General features: G+C 36.1%; 2 protein-coding genes across 2 annotated transcripts; both read left to right on the top strand.

The window, feature by feature from the left end:
- Nucleotides 1-704: 704 nt before the first annotated feature.
- LOC110864994 (UV-B-induced protein At3g17800, chloroplastic) lies at nt 705-4,260 on the top strand. The gene is made up of 3 exons (XM_022114168.2): nt 705-989; nt 2,878-3,140; nt 3,316-4,260. The coding sequence occupies exons 1-3, from the start codon at nt 837-839 to the stop codon at nt 4,142-4,144; spliced, it is 1,245 nt and encodes a 414-aa protein (XP_021969860.1). The 5' UTR covers nt 705-836; the 3' UTR covers nt 4,145-4,260.
- Nucleotides 4,261-7,241: 2,981 nt separating this feature from the next.
- On the top strand, nt 7,242-10,383 carry LOC110864992 (binding partner of ACD11 1). The gene is made up of 5 exons (XM_022114167.2): nt 7,242-7,452; nt 8,842-8,945; nt 9,031-9,106; nt 9,473-9,556; nt 9,631-10,383. The coding sequence occupies exons 1-5, from the start codon at nt 7,447-7,449 to the stop codon at nt 10,207-10,209; spliced, it is 849 nt and encodes a 282-aa protein (XP_021969859.1). The 5' UTR covers nt 7,242-7,446; the 3' UTR covers nt 10,210-10,383.
- Nucleotides 10,384-15,785: the final 5,402 nt, after the last annotated feature.

Raw genomic sequence — 15,785 nt, 5'->3', positions numbered from 1 at the left:
ATTGATCCTTTTCAAACATATAAGAATTTGGTCTCCTCAATAGATTCAATTACACCTAGAGACTCTTTAATTGATTTAAGTGCACTTATGTTAGAAAATGATCAATGGCGGCCAAACTTTTACAAGTTGGGATTATTGGAGGGAATTTTTAAAGTTGGGATTATTATCGACCAACTGCTGAAACTTAGATTTATTAAAATCCAATATCCCAATTTTAAATGATTAATATATATTATAATTATTATATATAAATATCTATATAAATGAACTAAAAAAATACAAAAATGGTTTTGGATGAAAATGATAATTTAGAAACTTTTTTTGTTAATACCAAAAATACCCCTAGTTATAACCAGGTTTTTAGACTGAGTTAGACAGTGTAATCAAAATAAAAAAAAAATGAAAAACTCAAGGACCCAGAAAAAAAAAAAACTATCCTCAAAAGGATTTTTCAAAATGACTTTTTGTATTGGACAAAAAGTCATTTTTAAGAAGTTAGGATGTTGTGACTTTTTAAGGAGCTTATAACTTTTCAAACACTTTTAGTCATTTTACATCAATAAACTAATCAAACAGTTTTTAAAAAAAAATTATTGACTTATTGGCTTTTCCCACCCATCTAATAAGCTAATCCAAACACATTTTTAAAAACTTATTTTCAAAAAGTTATAAGCCTTTAACTTGAATAAGGTTAGCCAAACATGCCCTTACTCTAAAGAAAATATACCAAAGAAGCCGTGAACCAGCGAAATTCCTGACCGGACTTTTCTTGAGAACACTCGACCAAAATATCTCCCCCCTTGCTTGCTTCCACGCCCCTCTTTCTCACCGGAACTATGCAAATCTCCGGCAGCATCTTCACCGACGTGACGTTAACCTTCTATCCGTCTCCGACTCCTCCTTTCTGCTGTGCTAGGTCCCCTGACTTCCGACATCTCCATACCTTTTCCGACTCCAAGTTCTTCCCCTCACTCGGCGGCTTTTATAGAGTAAGTAATGTTCTTCATTGCATTTTCATTTCTATACGCCTCTTTCAAATTCGTATCAAGTGTTGGTTGGGGTGCGGGTGCGGGTGCGGTAGTAGTTAGTTTCGGTGGTTAGGTGCGTGAAATTCAGTTAGCTAAAGTGAAGCTCGTTGAGTTCAAATTCAAATTCTCAGATGCAAAATTATATAGTTAAGTTATACTTTCGTGTATGTTACTTGTTTCGTATACAATTGATGTGAATTTGTTATGTTAATTTAGTAATCAGGCTATTATTTTTCTTAATCTGGATGAACTTGATTTAATTTGACACTATATGGTGGTTATACTACTCGTATTTATCTTGATTTTTTTTGAGAAAATCACTTTTTTTTGAAAGAAATGTAACACTTTGTAACAAAACTAAACAAATTATACTTTTTGTTTTACAAAAATATAATTTTTCTAAATGGAACTAGATAGCCTTATGATATCTTATAATATGAAATAATAATTATTTTTAATAAAAGTAAACCATCGTAATACTTTGTAATACACTAAACAAATTATGATATATATATATTTTTTTTATAAAAATATAGCTTATATTAATGAAACTAGACAACTGTTTTGATATTTTCTTTGTGATGATCAATAGAAAAATAATAATAAAAAGATGTGTTTTCTCAAAGAGCTGTACGACTCATATGGGTTTATAGTCACATGTGAGGAGCCATACGACTCATATATATACGAGAGACATACGAATCGACTGATTTGACAGAGCGGCAACTTTGTTGGAAAACATGGGTTTATACGAGTCGTATTGCCCTATACTACTTGTATACGTCACTACAAGAAATTGGACCTTTAGCGACGACCGAAAAGGCTTTTCGCGACGAAATTTCGTCCCTGTAGCCTATTGCAACCAAAATTAGTCCAACAGGGTCGTTTCTATTGCTCCGTCGTAACAGGCTGCTAGTTTCGTCGCTATACAGGCGTCGTTATAGGTTGTCCTAAACGAACGGAAAAGAAGCTAAAGAGGATGAAGCTTACGAGCGACTAGTGACGGCGGTGGTTTCTTGCCCAAAATCGTCGGAAAACAGTCGGGAATCTTGAGGGCGATGGTTTCTTGTTGGAGTGTTTAGGGATGGAGCTAGAAGTCACAATGGACCAGTTATTTATTTTCGGTGTCTCTTTAATAAATGAAATATAATGCTCCGACCTGTTGCAACTCTGAATGGTCATTAAGAGGCTACATCTTAATGGAACAATTAAGAATTTTACCAATGAGAAGGTAGAAGAATGTGACATGTGATGATTTACCATTCAGAGGTTACCTCTTAACCATTCAGACTTGAGGTTACCTCTTATTCATTCAGAGGTTTTAAACCATTAAGAGGTAGCATCTGAATGGTCATTAAGAGGCTACCAAACAGTCCCTTAGTCAACATAGCTTAATAAAAATAAATTTTCTTTTATTTTCGTTTTTTTACATTTTGGTTAAAAAAATGAAAATTAAAACTTTTTTTCTATTGGGACGAAATTTCGATGGTACACATATTTTCAGGAATCAGGATAATTTCCCTCCAACCCGCCAAGTTTACAGAAACTAATTTTCGTTGCTATAGGGCCACAAATTGACATTTCTTGAAAAACCTATAGCAACAAAGGTTCGTCGTTACACGTTGACCTATAGCAACTAATTTCCGTCGCTAAAGGTTTTGTTGCTAAATGTCCAATTTCTTGTAGTGCGTGACAGGTCCTGCCCTGGTGTCCAGGGAGAGGGATGCACATGAAATAAAATGTTGAGGTTTTGATGAACTTGATGTGAAAAGATGAAAGTTAAATTCGAGTTCCTAATGTTATTTCTTCTCTATGTTATCAAGTGTCTTGATAATTCTATGAATGATAGGGCTCTAGAGTTGAATCATCCCGAGCGAGGAGTTGTATAGCAAAAGCATCATCAAGTGATTCTGGTTCAGGTTCAGGTTATAATTTGCCTCCTGTAGCACCAGTTAAGTTTGAGTCCTCGGTTGGTCAGCTCCTGGAACAAATTTTGCAAAACCACCCTCATCTGCTCCCTGCAGCCATTGATCAACAACTCGACAACCTTCAAAACGAGAGAGATGCTCAAAAACAGGAACTTGCTTCCTCATCTACAGATAGCCTTTATAAGTAAGTAACTTTTTAAATCTGTTTTTGCAGCTATTCATAAATCGGTTTCAGTATACTTGAAACATTAGAAACTGACTTAAAAACACAGTAATCAGATGGTAGTGTAAAGACGCAATGCCAAACGCCCCCTTAATTATTATATGAAATATCATATGTAGCAGTTATGAAATTTCAGGAGAATAGCTGAAGTGAAAGAAAAAGATAGACAAAAGGCACTAGAAGAAATAATATACTGCTGGATAGTTCACAAGTTTATAGAAAAAGAAATAACACTGATCCCGAAAGTAGAACCCACCTCAGATCCTACAGGACGGATCGATTTCTGGCCGAACCAAGAAATGAAACTGGAATCAGTGCACTCAACCGAAGCACTGGAGATGATTCAAAACCATGTTGACCTGGTCATTGGGGAACGCATGGTGGGCCCGTTAGAGTCCCTTGTTGAGATCAGCAAAATCAAACTTGGAAAATTATACGCTGCTTCAATCATGTATGGATACTTTTTAAAACGCGTTGACGAAAGGTTTCAACTTGAGAGGTCCATGAACACGCTTCCAGAAGGTTTTAAGGAGGGGAAGTCGAGTTATGCGGAACCACCGATTCCACAAAGCCCGTTTTGGGATCCGGATTCGCTGATCCGAATCCAACCTGATCAGTATTATGAGGATGAGGGTTTCACGGTTTCTTATGATGACGATGATGATGGTAAATCATATAAGTTGAGATCATATGTGAAGTATTTGGATGCAGAGACGCTTCAAAGATATGCAACGATAAGATCAAAGGAAGCAATCTCTTTGATAGAAAAGCAAACTCAGGCTTTGTTTGGCAGGCCCGATATTAAGATTTCCGAAGATGGTTCGTTGGGTGCCGCCAACGATGAAGCGGTTTCCGTGACATTTTCAGGATTGGCAATGCTGGTTCTTGAGGCGGTTGCTTTCGGGTCGTTTTTGTGGGATGCTGAAAATTATATGGAATCTAAGTACCCATTTTTTAAAAGCTGAAAAAAATCGGTTAGCATGTATTTTACTTGTGACATTCCAATTATTTTGACAGTCCCGAATGTCTTGCCTTATTCATTGGTCATAATACAAAGGATGCATATAATAATTTTAACTTATTTACTTGACTTGTAAATATAAATGGGTCGTGTCATCTAAAATAATTCAAGTATACTATATAGTCTCTTAGGTCTAAAATAATTCAGGTATACTAAAAAGAAAATGGGTCTAAAATAATTCAAGTATACTTCTTTGGTCTAAAATAATTCAAGTATATTATATAGTCTCTTAGGTCGCTTGCTATATGTTTGCATTTTTTTCACACTAAGGTAAGTTAAACTAGAGATTAGAGACGCACCAGAAAAGCACAAAGCACGTACCTGGTGTTTCAGACAGCTATATGTTTGCATTTCTTTCACACTAAGGTAAGTTAAACTAGAGATTTGAGACACATTAGAAAAGCACAAAGCACGAACCTAGTATTTCAGACAGCGGTGCTCTAAAATGAAATGTCAAAGAAGGCTGAAGAGGAGTCATGTGACAAAGAAGATGAACAACGTAGGGCATGCGTGGCCGGGCTTGAAATGCACGCGTCAACATATAGGAATAGGATCTCTGTCGTATTTTAGCATTTGAACACTGTTAAAAACTCCCTCAAATAAAAAAGTATATATAATTGTTTTGGTTGAAATGGGTAACTTAATAAAAGTTGGGATCAAATACGTAACTGACTTGTAATAGGACTATCCATACAATTTATATTTGTCATTATCTTGACTAGTTTTGGTAATTACATATACTATTTATTTGATATTGTTTTAAAAATGATACATCACACTTAGCCTACGTCAAAACAAGGGTGTTACTTATTTTGACTTGTAACATTGAGCTACATACACCATAGCGGCAGTGACGGGTGGTTAGGATAGCGGTGCTTTCAGAGAATTTTAAGTATGTTCAAGTTAAGAATGATATATTGACACTAACAAATATATATGTCAAAGTTACACATGTTGTGTTCGGGTTACATATTTTTAGCACGTATAACATGTTAACTTGTAAACCATTTATTTATTTATTTATTTATTTTTGAACGGACAAATTTATATATTATCAATTTGAAACATATGTAGGCATCAAGGATTGTATTATATGTTTTATGGGTTGTACTCTATTTTGATTCTTTTATCTTTAATTTGTTTTAGTTTAACCATAAATCACTTTTAAGCATATACAAATTAACATTTGTAGGAATAAGGGGTTGTACTCATATGTTTGGTGGGTTGTACACACTTTTAGTTTTTTTTTCTTTCTTTTTTATCTTTAATTTTTTACTCTTAACCCCATACATTTATATGTTTTACATTTTAACCAATCACTTTTAACCCCATACAGATTTTTTGTATTACGTTTTGGTCAAATTTTGCGAGTTAACATGCTACAACGTGTGTGTATGATTCAATCTTTTGATGTGTAGTTTTCGTGTTTAACACTCCGTCACAGAACAACTTAGTTATTGTTTTCTATGTTTTACATTTAGAGTGTGTGGTTCAACATTGTTTCATCGTCTACTTTTCGTTCGATTTTATATTTCGTTTTTTATTTCTTTTTTTACACGAACCTTTCTGGTGTTGATGGTCGCTCACGGTGATATAATATTGGAGCTACTTAGCACGGTTTTACGCCCCCACCACAAGATGGGGGTATATAATTTGCAACATATCTATGCATTATGATTTGTCACATAATTCTTAGTGGGTTGTATCCACTAAGGACAAATTTGTATTTCATTTAAATACTATAAATAATTTTGTATTTCATTTAAATACTATAAATAATTTTGCGAGTTAACAGGGCACAAAGTGCGTGTGTGGTTATACGATTTTACGTCGTCTATTTTTTTTTTTCCGTTTGACAGGTTAATCGTAATGCTCGGGTCCTAGATTGACTTAGTTATTTTTTATATGTTTTACGTTTCGATTTAATTTCTTCGTACTAACACGCTGCAACTTTATTGTTGGTGGTCGCTGATAGTAGTGTGGCATTGGTGTTCATCCCCGCCGCAACGCGGGGTGGTTAATACTAGTTAGTATATATTAGTATATATTAATAAAGGAAATGAAATGAATAGTGATTTTAATATTATAATAATATATAACTTTTTTAATACTTTTATTATTTTAATATTATAATTATAGTTATTTGCTTTACTTTTTAACTTTAATCTTTTTTATATCAGGGATTGTGATAAGTTTGGTATCAACCGGTATCGAACCTGTATTGGTATCGAAAATACCGGGACGGTCCTGTTCGGTATCAGTACATGAAGGTAAAATCCGGCACTAATACAGAAAACGTCAAAAGTTGGTGCCGAATTGATATTGGAAATCTTTTGGTTCGGGAAATTCAGTGCTGCTACCCGATACCATATGTTCATCCCTGATCACAGTTACCGTACGAACAACGGTATCGCACAACTTTTTTTTGTTAATTTTCTTCAACTTTTAATTTTTTTCTTTTTAGTTTCAGAGGTAGTGATGAGCTCGGTGCCAACCGATACAGAATTGGTACTGATACTGAAAATACCAGTTACGGTACCGGTATATGAAGGTAAAAAATGGTAGTGAACAGGTACCAGGAATGCCAAAAGTCGGTACCGAATTGGTACTTAAGATCTTTCGGTTCGGCAAATTTGATACCGGTACCCAGAACAATTTGCTCATCTTTGACCACGGGTTTCATACGAACAACATCGTTAGCATACAACTTTTTTGGTTGATTTTCTTTCGGTTATCTTTTAGTGTTTTTTTCTACATTTTCTTTTTATTCTTGTCAGCGGTTCCGTTCGCAACACGCTCGTAGTGATTTCAAAACACATGTAAACACAGACTAAATAACAAAAGAAATTTGCCGTATCGAGGCGAACTTCTTTAAACCTAGTTTAATTCAAAAACAAAGATAACAAGTCAGTAAACCCCAAAAGCAAAAACGTACAAACAAGAAAAATAGAAAAAAAAAAAAGAAAAAAAAAACCAACCAAGTTGCCATTTTACATCAAGCATACAAATGCGTCAACCAGTCAACGCTCACTACGTAACAAATGCGACTAGGCACACTGCATACAAATCAAAAGCTAATACTTTTCAAAAATTCAACCACAACTCCGTCAACAAAACCCCTTCTTGCACATATTGTATACTTCTCCAAAACCCCAATTTCTCAAATCTCATCGTTAATTTTCCGGTGAACGTTTCCGTTGCTAGTACAAAATCTCCAGTTTTCTTCCATCTAATCGAGCATTTACAATGTCTGTAAGTATAAATCTTATCCAAATGTTTTATATGTTCATCATATCTTTGAAATAGTTTGATTTCTCTTCAATTCACTACCTGAAACCCTAAAGTTTAGTCATATTTGAGTTTTGGATGATTCAGTTGATCCAGATTTTTTTGAAACTAGATATTAAAGTTAGTATCTATCAGTGTTATCGAATATTTGATGATGTAATACACAAGTTTGATGTACATAATTTGTTGATATAATTATATAAATGAAAGTTGTGTAAACGAGGTGGAGCGCTCGAGAGCTGCTCGGGATCGGATCGGTAAAAAGCTTGAACGAGCCGAGCCTTAACGAGCCCAAGCCTGAGCCTGAAATATGACTCGTTAAGTTATCGAACCCGAGCTCGAGCTTTACACACAAAGAGCCTAAACGAGCCCAAACAAATTTTATAGGGTTATTGGATTTTATCACCCCAAACTATTGGCTATTGGCCGTTGCCACCCTCAACTATCACTTTGACGCCCGTCATCCCCAACTTAACACTTGGTGTGTTCTGTCACCACATCATTAACTAATCACTAACTTTTGATCTTGTTACTATACTTTTGGGGTGTCCTAAAATCCCTAAAACCTTCATAAGATCCCAATGACACCCCTAAAAGTATACTATACCGTAACGGTAAAGACTTTTACCTTCAAATACCGCTACCGTACCGATACCGTACCGACATATTTCGGTATCAGTACCCAGTTTTGGCAAAATTCGGGATCGGGACGGGATCGGGATTTGCTCATCCCTAAAGTATAGTACCAAGATCAAAAGTTAGTGATCAGTTAACGACATGGTGATAGAACATACTAAGTGTTAAGTTGGGGGTGATAGGCGTCAAAGTGATACTTGGGGGTGGCCGCGGCCAATAACCAATAGTTAGGGTGATAAAATCCAATAACCCAATTTTATATTATTATTTTTATGTATAATATACCTATTATTTAACATTGGCGAGCCGAGCTTTGGCTCGTTTAAGCTATCGAAGCGATCTCGAGCCGAGCTTTTAGCTCGTTTAAAATTGTTCTCAATTTACCTCGAGCTGAGCCATGCCGAACTCGAGCTCTTGGGTTTTACTTTCTAGCCGAGCTCGATCTCAAAATAGTAGGCTCGAACCGAGCCGAGTTCGAGCTTCGTAAAAATATGACGAGCCGAGCTTGAGCCTTGTCAGGCTAGGGCTCGGCTCGTTTACACCCCGGTAAAACCTAATAGTTGAGAGTATTGGAACCTTTGGAACAGGTTTATCAGCATATCTTATATTCATGTTGGATATGTTATATGTATGTGCTTAGAAATGTTGATTTCACTTGCATTTGTAAATGGTATTATTTTTTGTTTAATGAAGATGTTTAATCTGCTATTTGTGCAGGTGAAGACTGTTAAAGTTAGTAATCTTTCACTAGGAGCTTCTGATAGAGATGTAAGGGAATTCTTTTCTTTTTCTGGAGATATTGTTTATGTTGAGACACAAAGGTTAGTAACTTAGTATACTGGATGAGTTTTAATTTTTAACGTACGTTTTATTTACTTTAACGCTATTGTAATGCTCTGTTTGCAGTCAAGATGAGCGTTCCCAAATCGCATTTGTCACGTTCACAGATAGTCAAGGAGCAGAGACTGCTGTTCTTCTTTCGGTAATTTTATGTTCAGTTTTGCTTTGCTTTGGCTTGAATGCAAAATATGTGCGTGTGAGCGTGTCTGTGTGTGTGCGCGCGTGTTGTGTGTGTGTGGATGGGCAGGTGTGCGTTTATGTTAAGAAAAGTTGGATACCAATATACCACAAAGGGAAAATGGACATAAGTTGGACATATTTGTGTTACTGTTGTATGTTGTGATACTTCTGCTAGTATGTTGAAGATCTGGTCAATAATAATTTGTCATGCAACTCTTAATTTCGGTTGACCCTAGATGCCATCTTATTCTTAATTTCATTGTACTTCATTTTCTTTATAAATCGAGTATCACTCGATTTAAAATTTCAAACATTTGTTTTATATCAGGGTGCAACAATTGTTGATACTGTTGTCTCTGTAACCCTAGACCCTGAATACCAGCTTCCACCAGCTGCTACCGCTGCACCTAAGGTAAGATTAATTTTACAAACCTTTTTATTTAAATTTAAATAATATTCCCGCTAAAAGTTGAATGCACTTTGTAGCATTTTGGAAGCAATGTTCCTGATAGAAATGGCTCTACTCTACGTAAGGCCGAAGACGTTGTTACCAGCATGTTTGCAAAGGGTTTCGTCTTAGGTAAAGACGCAGTCGGTAAAGCAAAAACCTTTGACGAGAAACATCGTTTGACTTCCACAGCGTCTTCTAAAGTTTCTTCATTCGACAAGAAAATTGGATTCACCGAAAAAGTCAGCGCGGGTACGTCGGTCGTGACTGATAAAGTCAAAGTAGTTGACCAAAAGCTTCATGTTTCCGAGAAAGCCAAATCAGCCTTCACAGCCGCTGAGAATACCGTAAGCAGCGCGGGATCCGCCATGATGAAAAACCGGTATGTATTTACTAGTGCTTCTTGGGTTACGGGCGCTTTTAGTAAGGTTAAAAAAGCAGCTGTGGAAGTTGGGCAACAAACTAAAGAGAAAGTAGAAAAGGCAGAAGAGGATAAAAGAAGGAAAACGGTTGATGATTATGCTCAAGTTCATTTATCCGAGCCTCCAACCGCTCCTGATTCTACTCAGCAACCGCATTCTTCCAAACCCGCACCGGTTACAGGTTTGGTTCTCTAGAACACCTATATGCTTGGATCATGGACTTTTTTTGTATGTTTATATATTGTCATGAATTGGTGTTCATGGAACATGATCTCTGTATTTTTGTTTCCGTTTATATGATGTGAATTGTATAAAAGCAGTTGGGTGTGTAAAGTTAATAAATCATATATTGTTGTTATTTGAATTGTACATTGTTGAAGCTTTTGAGTTCCCTGTCTTCCTTGATCCATATTCTACCTCATCACAATCATGATCTTTACACGTAAAGCGGAAACCGATAATTTTCTTTATGATCCATACAGAAATTTTTATAGATGGTGCACATCTATATTGACAACTCATTAATTCCAAATAATGTTATCTGGCATCATGATAATTTTGTTTAGATTTGCACCAACGGTTCTAAGGCTGGCAAATCGTGTCTTAACAGGTTTAACAGGTTTCTGACGGCGCGCACAACATAAGTTTCAAACATGATTACGACTCGTTTAACTACTTTTTACCTCATGTTTATAAAACAGTTTTATGTTTTATGTACAAAGATGAATAAATGATAGATCCTAACATTGTAATTTTAATTATTTTAAAAATTAAAAAAGTCAAAGGGTGTATTTTTCAGTCAAACAGGTCTAATCGTGTCTTAACAGGTACCCAATTGCTCTTTAACGCTGATCTCGACCATTGCCACTGCGGTCATCATCCTCACCTTCGACTTCTATCAATGAGTCACCTTTGAATTGTGGAAGAGTTAATATGACCTTTTTTAACTAAGGGTGAGCAAATTACCGAATTTGTCAAAATGTAGCTGAATTGACTGAGCCGTAAGTCATTTTGTAAAAACTGAAAATTATGGTTTGTTTTGGTAAGAAACAGAACTGAACCGATAAACATATGTATTCTACTAACGCAGAAGAATACATATGATCTGCCTTTGAATGTGCTATTAACTTGTAGACGTCCTCACAGCCTATAACTATTTATTCTTTGTAATGTTTATAGAGCTATTTTTTTAATAACCTACATGACATACATTTGAGATTAGACTTTGACGCTTGATTTGGTTCTAGACTTTCGTCATAGAGAGCTATTTGATCTTGAATAGCTTTTAATTCTATCAAAAGAATTTTTTATTTTAGGCGTAAAGCCTTTAAATTCTCCATATCTTTTTTAAGAATAAATCTTGCTTTTGTGAAAGTGATGGGTCATGCTCGTGATGGGTCATGCTCTAGTTTGAAGGATTTGTGGTCCTTATATAGGCATGAAAAGACATTTGAAGTACGTATTTGCCTACGTATTTTGAAATTCTCGTGTCAAGCAATCAGCTAGCACGTTTTTGGCCCCCTCAAGATGCTCAATGTCGAAAGAATATCTTGAAAACCACATCTGCCATCTGACAAGACGGCCTTGTTTGTTATCTCCAGAAATTTTTGTTTTCAGAAAATAAATAAAATTTTTATTATCTGTCCTGACTAGAAATTTTACAGGAGTAAGATAAATAGAAAATTTAGAAATAGTGTTTTTTACCGCAAGTAATTCTTTTTCATTATTGTGGTAATTTCTTTCGGGCTTCCAGAAGTATACTTACATATTTCTTCTTTTTCGGTTGTTCTGGCCTTCAAAACTTCTCCCCAATAATCATGAGAAGCGTCTGTTTCTATAATTAAAAAATCATTTGTGCTAGTAGTTTGTGATCATCATGGTATGACAAAAGATGCCTTCCATGTGCTAGTAATTTGTAATCATCAAATTTGAGTACAAAATTTGTCGTAGTGCCTAGCACATGGAAGGCATCTTTTGCCATACCATTTACTAGAACCAAAAGAACGTTTGGTTTAGTCAACAAAGGACTACCTAAAAGATGTCAGACATACATTTGAGATTAGACTTTGACGCTTGATTTCGGGAGGGGGGGGGGAGCTAGTGCCAGAACACTGTCGCCACCCATGCGGGTTCAGCTAGCCACAAGAGTTACTCATGTAAGTGGTGATGGTTATGAGGTCAATATGACTGTTTGAATTGTTATGACCGCTGATTAAAAAAAAAATCAAATAACTTTTTGTATTTAACCAACTCATTCCAATATTTTAATCTAACCCATTCCTCTATTTTATCACATACACTCTCTCAATTTTATATTTCTCTCTACAAAAAATTCCTCTCAAATGGTAAGGAATTCGTGGACTAAAGAATAAGATATTACGTTGGCTACATCTTGGGTCTGCTAATGCAAGGGTTTCATTTTGGAACTAGGTTTTTCAACAATTTTGTGTTCATGTTGGTGAGACTAACCGAACCGTGATCAACTTAATTCACGTTTCATGATTATGTGTTTGAATTTGCAAGATTTCATTCGATGTTCAACAATGTGGAAAATCCCAACAATGACCTCTCGGAATTTGACGTCTTTCAAGTGGCCCTTGTGGACTACAAACATACGTACGGCCATGACTTTGTACATGTTTCCGCGTGGCAAATTATTAGGTTGTATGTTCAATTTTTATGTAATGCTTAAGTTTAATGTTTAATTTTTATGTATTATTTAATATTTATGAAATGTTTTAAGTTTTATGTTTAATTATTTAATGTTTAACTAAAATTGGAAAAAAAAAAAGTTTATGTGAAGGGTAAAGCGCCGTCAGTGTGTTTATGACTACCGGGTACATTTTAACAAATTTGACATGAATATTGGGTACATTTTAACCTTTGATTGTCCCTTCCCCCTTATAATATCCCATTCCATATCTGCAGTAGATAAAGCGACAAAAACTATTTTTAATTCCTGAGAGAACTCGCGAAAGTAGACCAACACATCACCATCAGCATGGGCGAAGCTTTTAAGGGGCGGGAGGGTGCGGACAACCCTCCGAACTTTTCGCTCAGTAGTGGAGAGTATGTAGTTTCGTATAGAAATTTTTGGGTATATACGTTTTCGACCCCCGGTTCTATAGAAATTTTTAGTTCCGGTGACTTCCGCTCCCGGGTCGGAAATCTCAAGCTTCGCCACTGACCGTCAGTATCCGCCTCCTTGATCATCCCCGTCAACTCGTTCGCCATCAATGCATGTCCCGACTCGTCCATAGAGTGAGCCAACTCAGCCTCCGTGTTTCATATGTTAAACGTGTGGGCTATTATAATGTAACTGATTAGTAAACTTTATAGTAAAATAATTTTGTTTGGTGGGTTTTGGTAAATTGGGCCGAAACCCAATAGCTATCTTGGAAAGCTTGGAGGTGGGTAGACTTGCGAAGTTATCGGGTTGTAAACCGGGATGTTTCCCTTTTTGCTATCTTGGTAGTCCTGTTGGTTCTAATATGTCTCGTTTGAAAAATTGGGATTGTATCATTCAGAAATTCCAACGGAGGCTCTCTAAATGGAAAGGGAATTTGCTATCTATAGGTGGCCGTTCTACTCTTATTGCTTCGGTTCTAGGCTCGGTTGGTACGTATTATTTCTCTCTTTTCCGGATGCCGGCTAAAATCCATAGGATTCTAGGATCAATTCGCTCCAATTTTTTTGGGGTGGAGATAATGAGGCCAGAAAAATAGCTTGGGTGAACTGGAAACAAGTCTTGGCCAGTAAAGAGAGAGGGGGCTTGGGTATTGGAAGTTTGGATGCCCTTAACCTTGCCCTTATATATAGGTGGAGATGGAGATTAGTTAATAATCCAGATGCCCTTTGGGTTAAAATTATTAACGTTATTCATGGTATTAATGGATTGTCTTTTGATTTCTCGGTTATGCCTAAGGGGATGGGACTGTGGAACCAGATTGTCAAATCCATTTTTTCTCTAAATGAAAAATGTATTATCCCTTTTTCATCTATCAGAAGAAAAGTTGGGAATGGTATAATACTCGGTTTTGGCTTGATTCTTGGTTGAGAGATTGTAGATCGTTTTCACGACCGAAACGAGTCGTTCAGAGGTGTTCTTCTCAATACGAGAGGCGGAAACTAACGTATCGAGTTCGAAACAACTAGATATTCACCTCAATTGTCTATTTGATTGATTTGACAAAGTTTTACAGCGAGTAGTCACATCGGCAGCAGTTCAGCACTGAAACCGGAAAGTTACAAATGAAATGGCACATCAGCTAAATATAGGCAGGGTATTTCGCACGAAACAGCACATGCGAAATGACCAGGTTCATTTCGTGCGAAATGGCTTAATCATTTCGTGCGAAATAGACTCTGGTCTATTTCGTGCGAAATAGCCTCCAAACACATTTTGACATTTTTCTCGTATAATGTGCCCTGATCTATCTAATCTAATACAAGACTCGATACAAGACGAAGTCGACAGACGTATGCACCAACAGACTCCCCCCGGATGTTGATGAAGTCTTCGGTGTCGAGTCTTCACAATCTTCAGTCTTTATCAGTCTTTCTGCTTTCTACCAAAGTATCTGACAGTGTAAAGGATCCTCAATCTCTCTCTTCTCTTTATATCAGCACCAACAGATAACCTCCCCCATGGATGTTGATCTACTAGCAGACTCCCCCTTAAATTGTTCCGGGATCAAAACCTGGCTCACCTTCTGCTCAAGTTTCAACATGAAGACCTGCACAAATCTCTACCTCACAATAAATTTCACAAATTTAAAATTTGACAAATTTATATACCACTTGCAGATATTAATCAACCAAGAAATGATTTTACAATTTTAATCTCTGATGAACCACTTGTAAAAATAACATTTTTTTTCATTTTCAAATAGACTCCCCCTCACTTGATGTTCATCATGTTCAGCACATGGAATTTTGAAAATCAACTTTTCAACATCAATTATCGAAAATAAGATGAAATAAACTCTTTTTGAATTTTCAAAACTTTATGCGAGAACACACTAAAATCTTTTTGGATTTTTGATTGTAAAGAAATACAATGCAATAAAGAAATATTTACAAACAATATTTTTGTGAGTTTGTGTAAGAGGATCATATCAGTTTTGAGACAAATCACTAACACCGTTAAGCTTTAAACATTTTCAGTTCTAAATAATTCACTTAGATTGCTAGTATAGTGATCCACTTAAATTTTCACACAAAGTTCAACTGTTTTGAGATACGAATTTAGTGTTTTAAGTCACTTAAACTTATTCGCGTGTCCCACCTCAGAATATACTCCTGTATCCAGACTTCTATATTCAGTCTTACAGGTGAGTGTATACTAATGATATCTGTAAACGGGTAAATGCGAGACCGTGAGAGCTCAGGCTAGAACTTCCGTTTGTACAAAGAGATGACAGCTCGTCTTTAGGTGTGTCCCGTTTGGAGTTCTTTTCTTCAACAGCACATGATTAGAATTTTGCAATGTTTCATCATTTTTTATGCTGAGGGCTGGCTTTATGATTAAAGCTATGCAAAGTATTATACGAGGACTAGGCTATTGTTCCCACAAAATCAGAAGTCCTGGTATAATACCCCAGATATCACCACGCACAAAGACCTAGTATGTCAGAAATAAAAAGCCCTTCAAACAAGATTTCGGGGGTTACCCATATATCCGAGAGATGTTCCCCACGAGATAAGTAAGATTTTGAATTAGGTTTATATCTCGACAACAATCTACTAAATGTGTAAAAACCTACTGGCAT

Source organism: Helianthus annuus, chromosome 6, assembly GCF_002127325.2.
Source record: "Helianthus annuus cultivar XRQ/B chromosome 6, HanXRQr2.0-SUNRISE, whole genome shotgun sequence".
NCBI classification, from domain to species: Eukaryota; Viridiplantae; Streptophyta; class Magnoliopsida; order Asterales; family Asteraceae; genus Helianthus; species Helianthus annuus.
The sequence above is the reverse complement of the archived record's forward strand: the minus strand, read 5'-3'. Positions and strand labels throughout refer to the sequence as shown.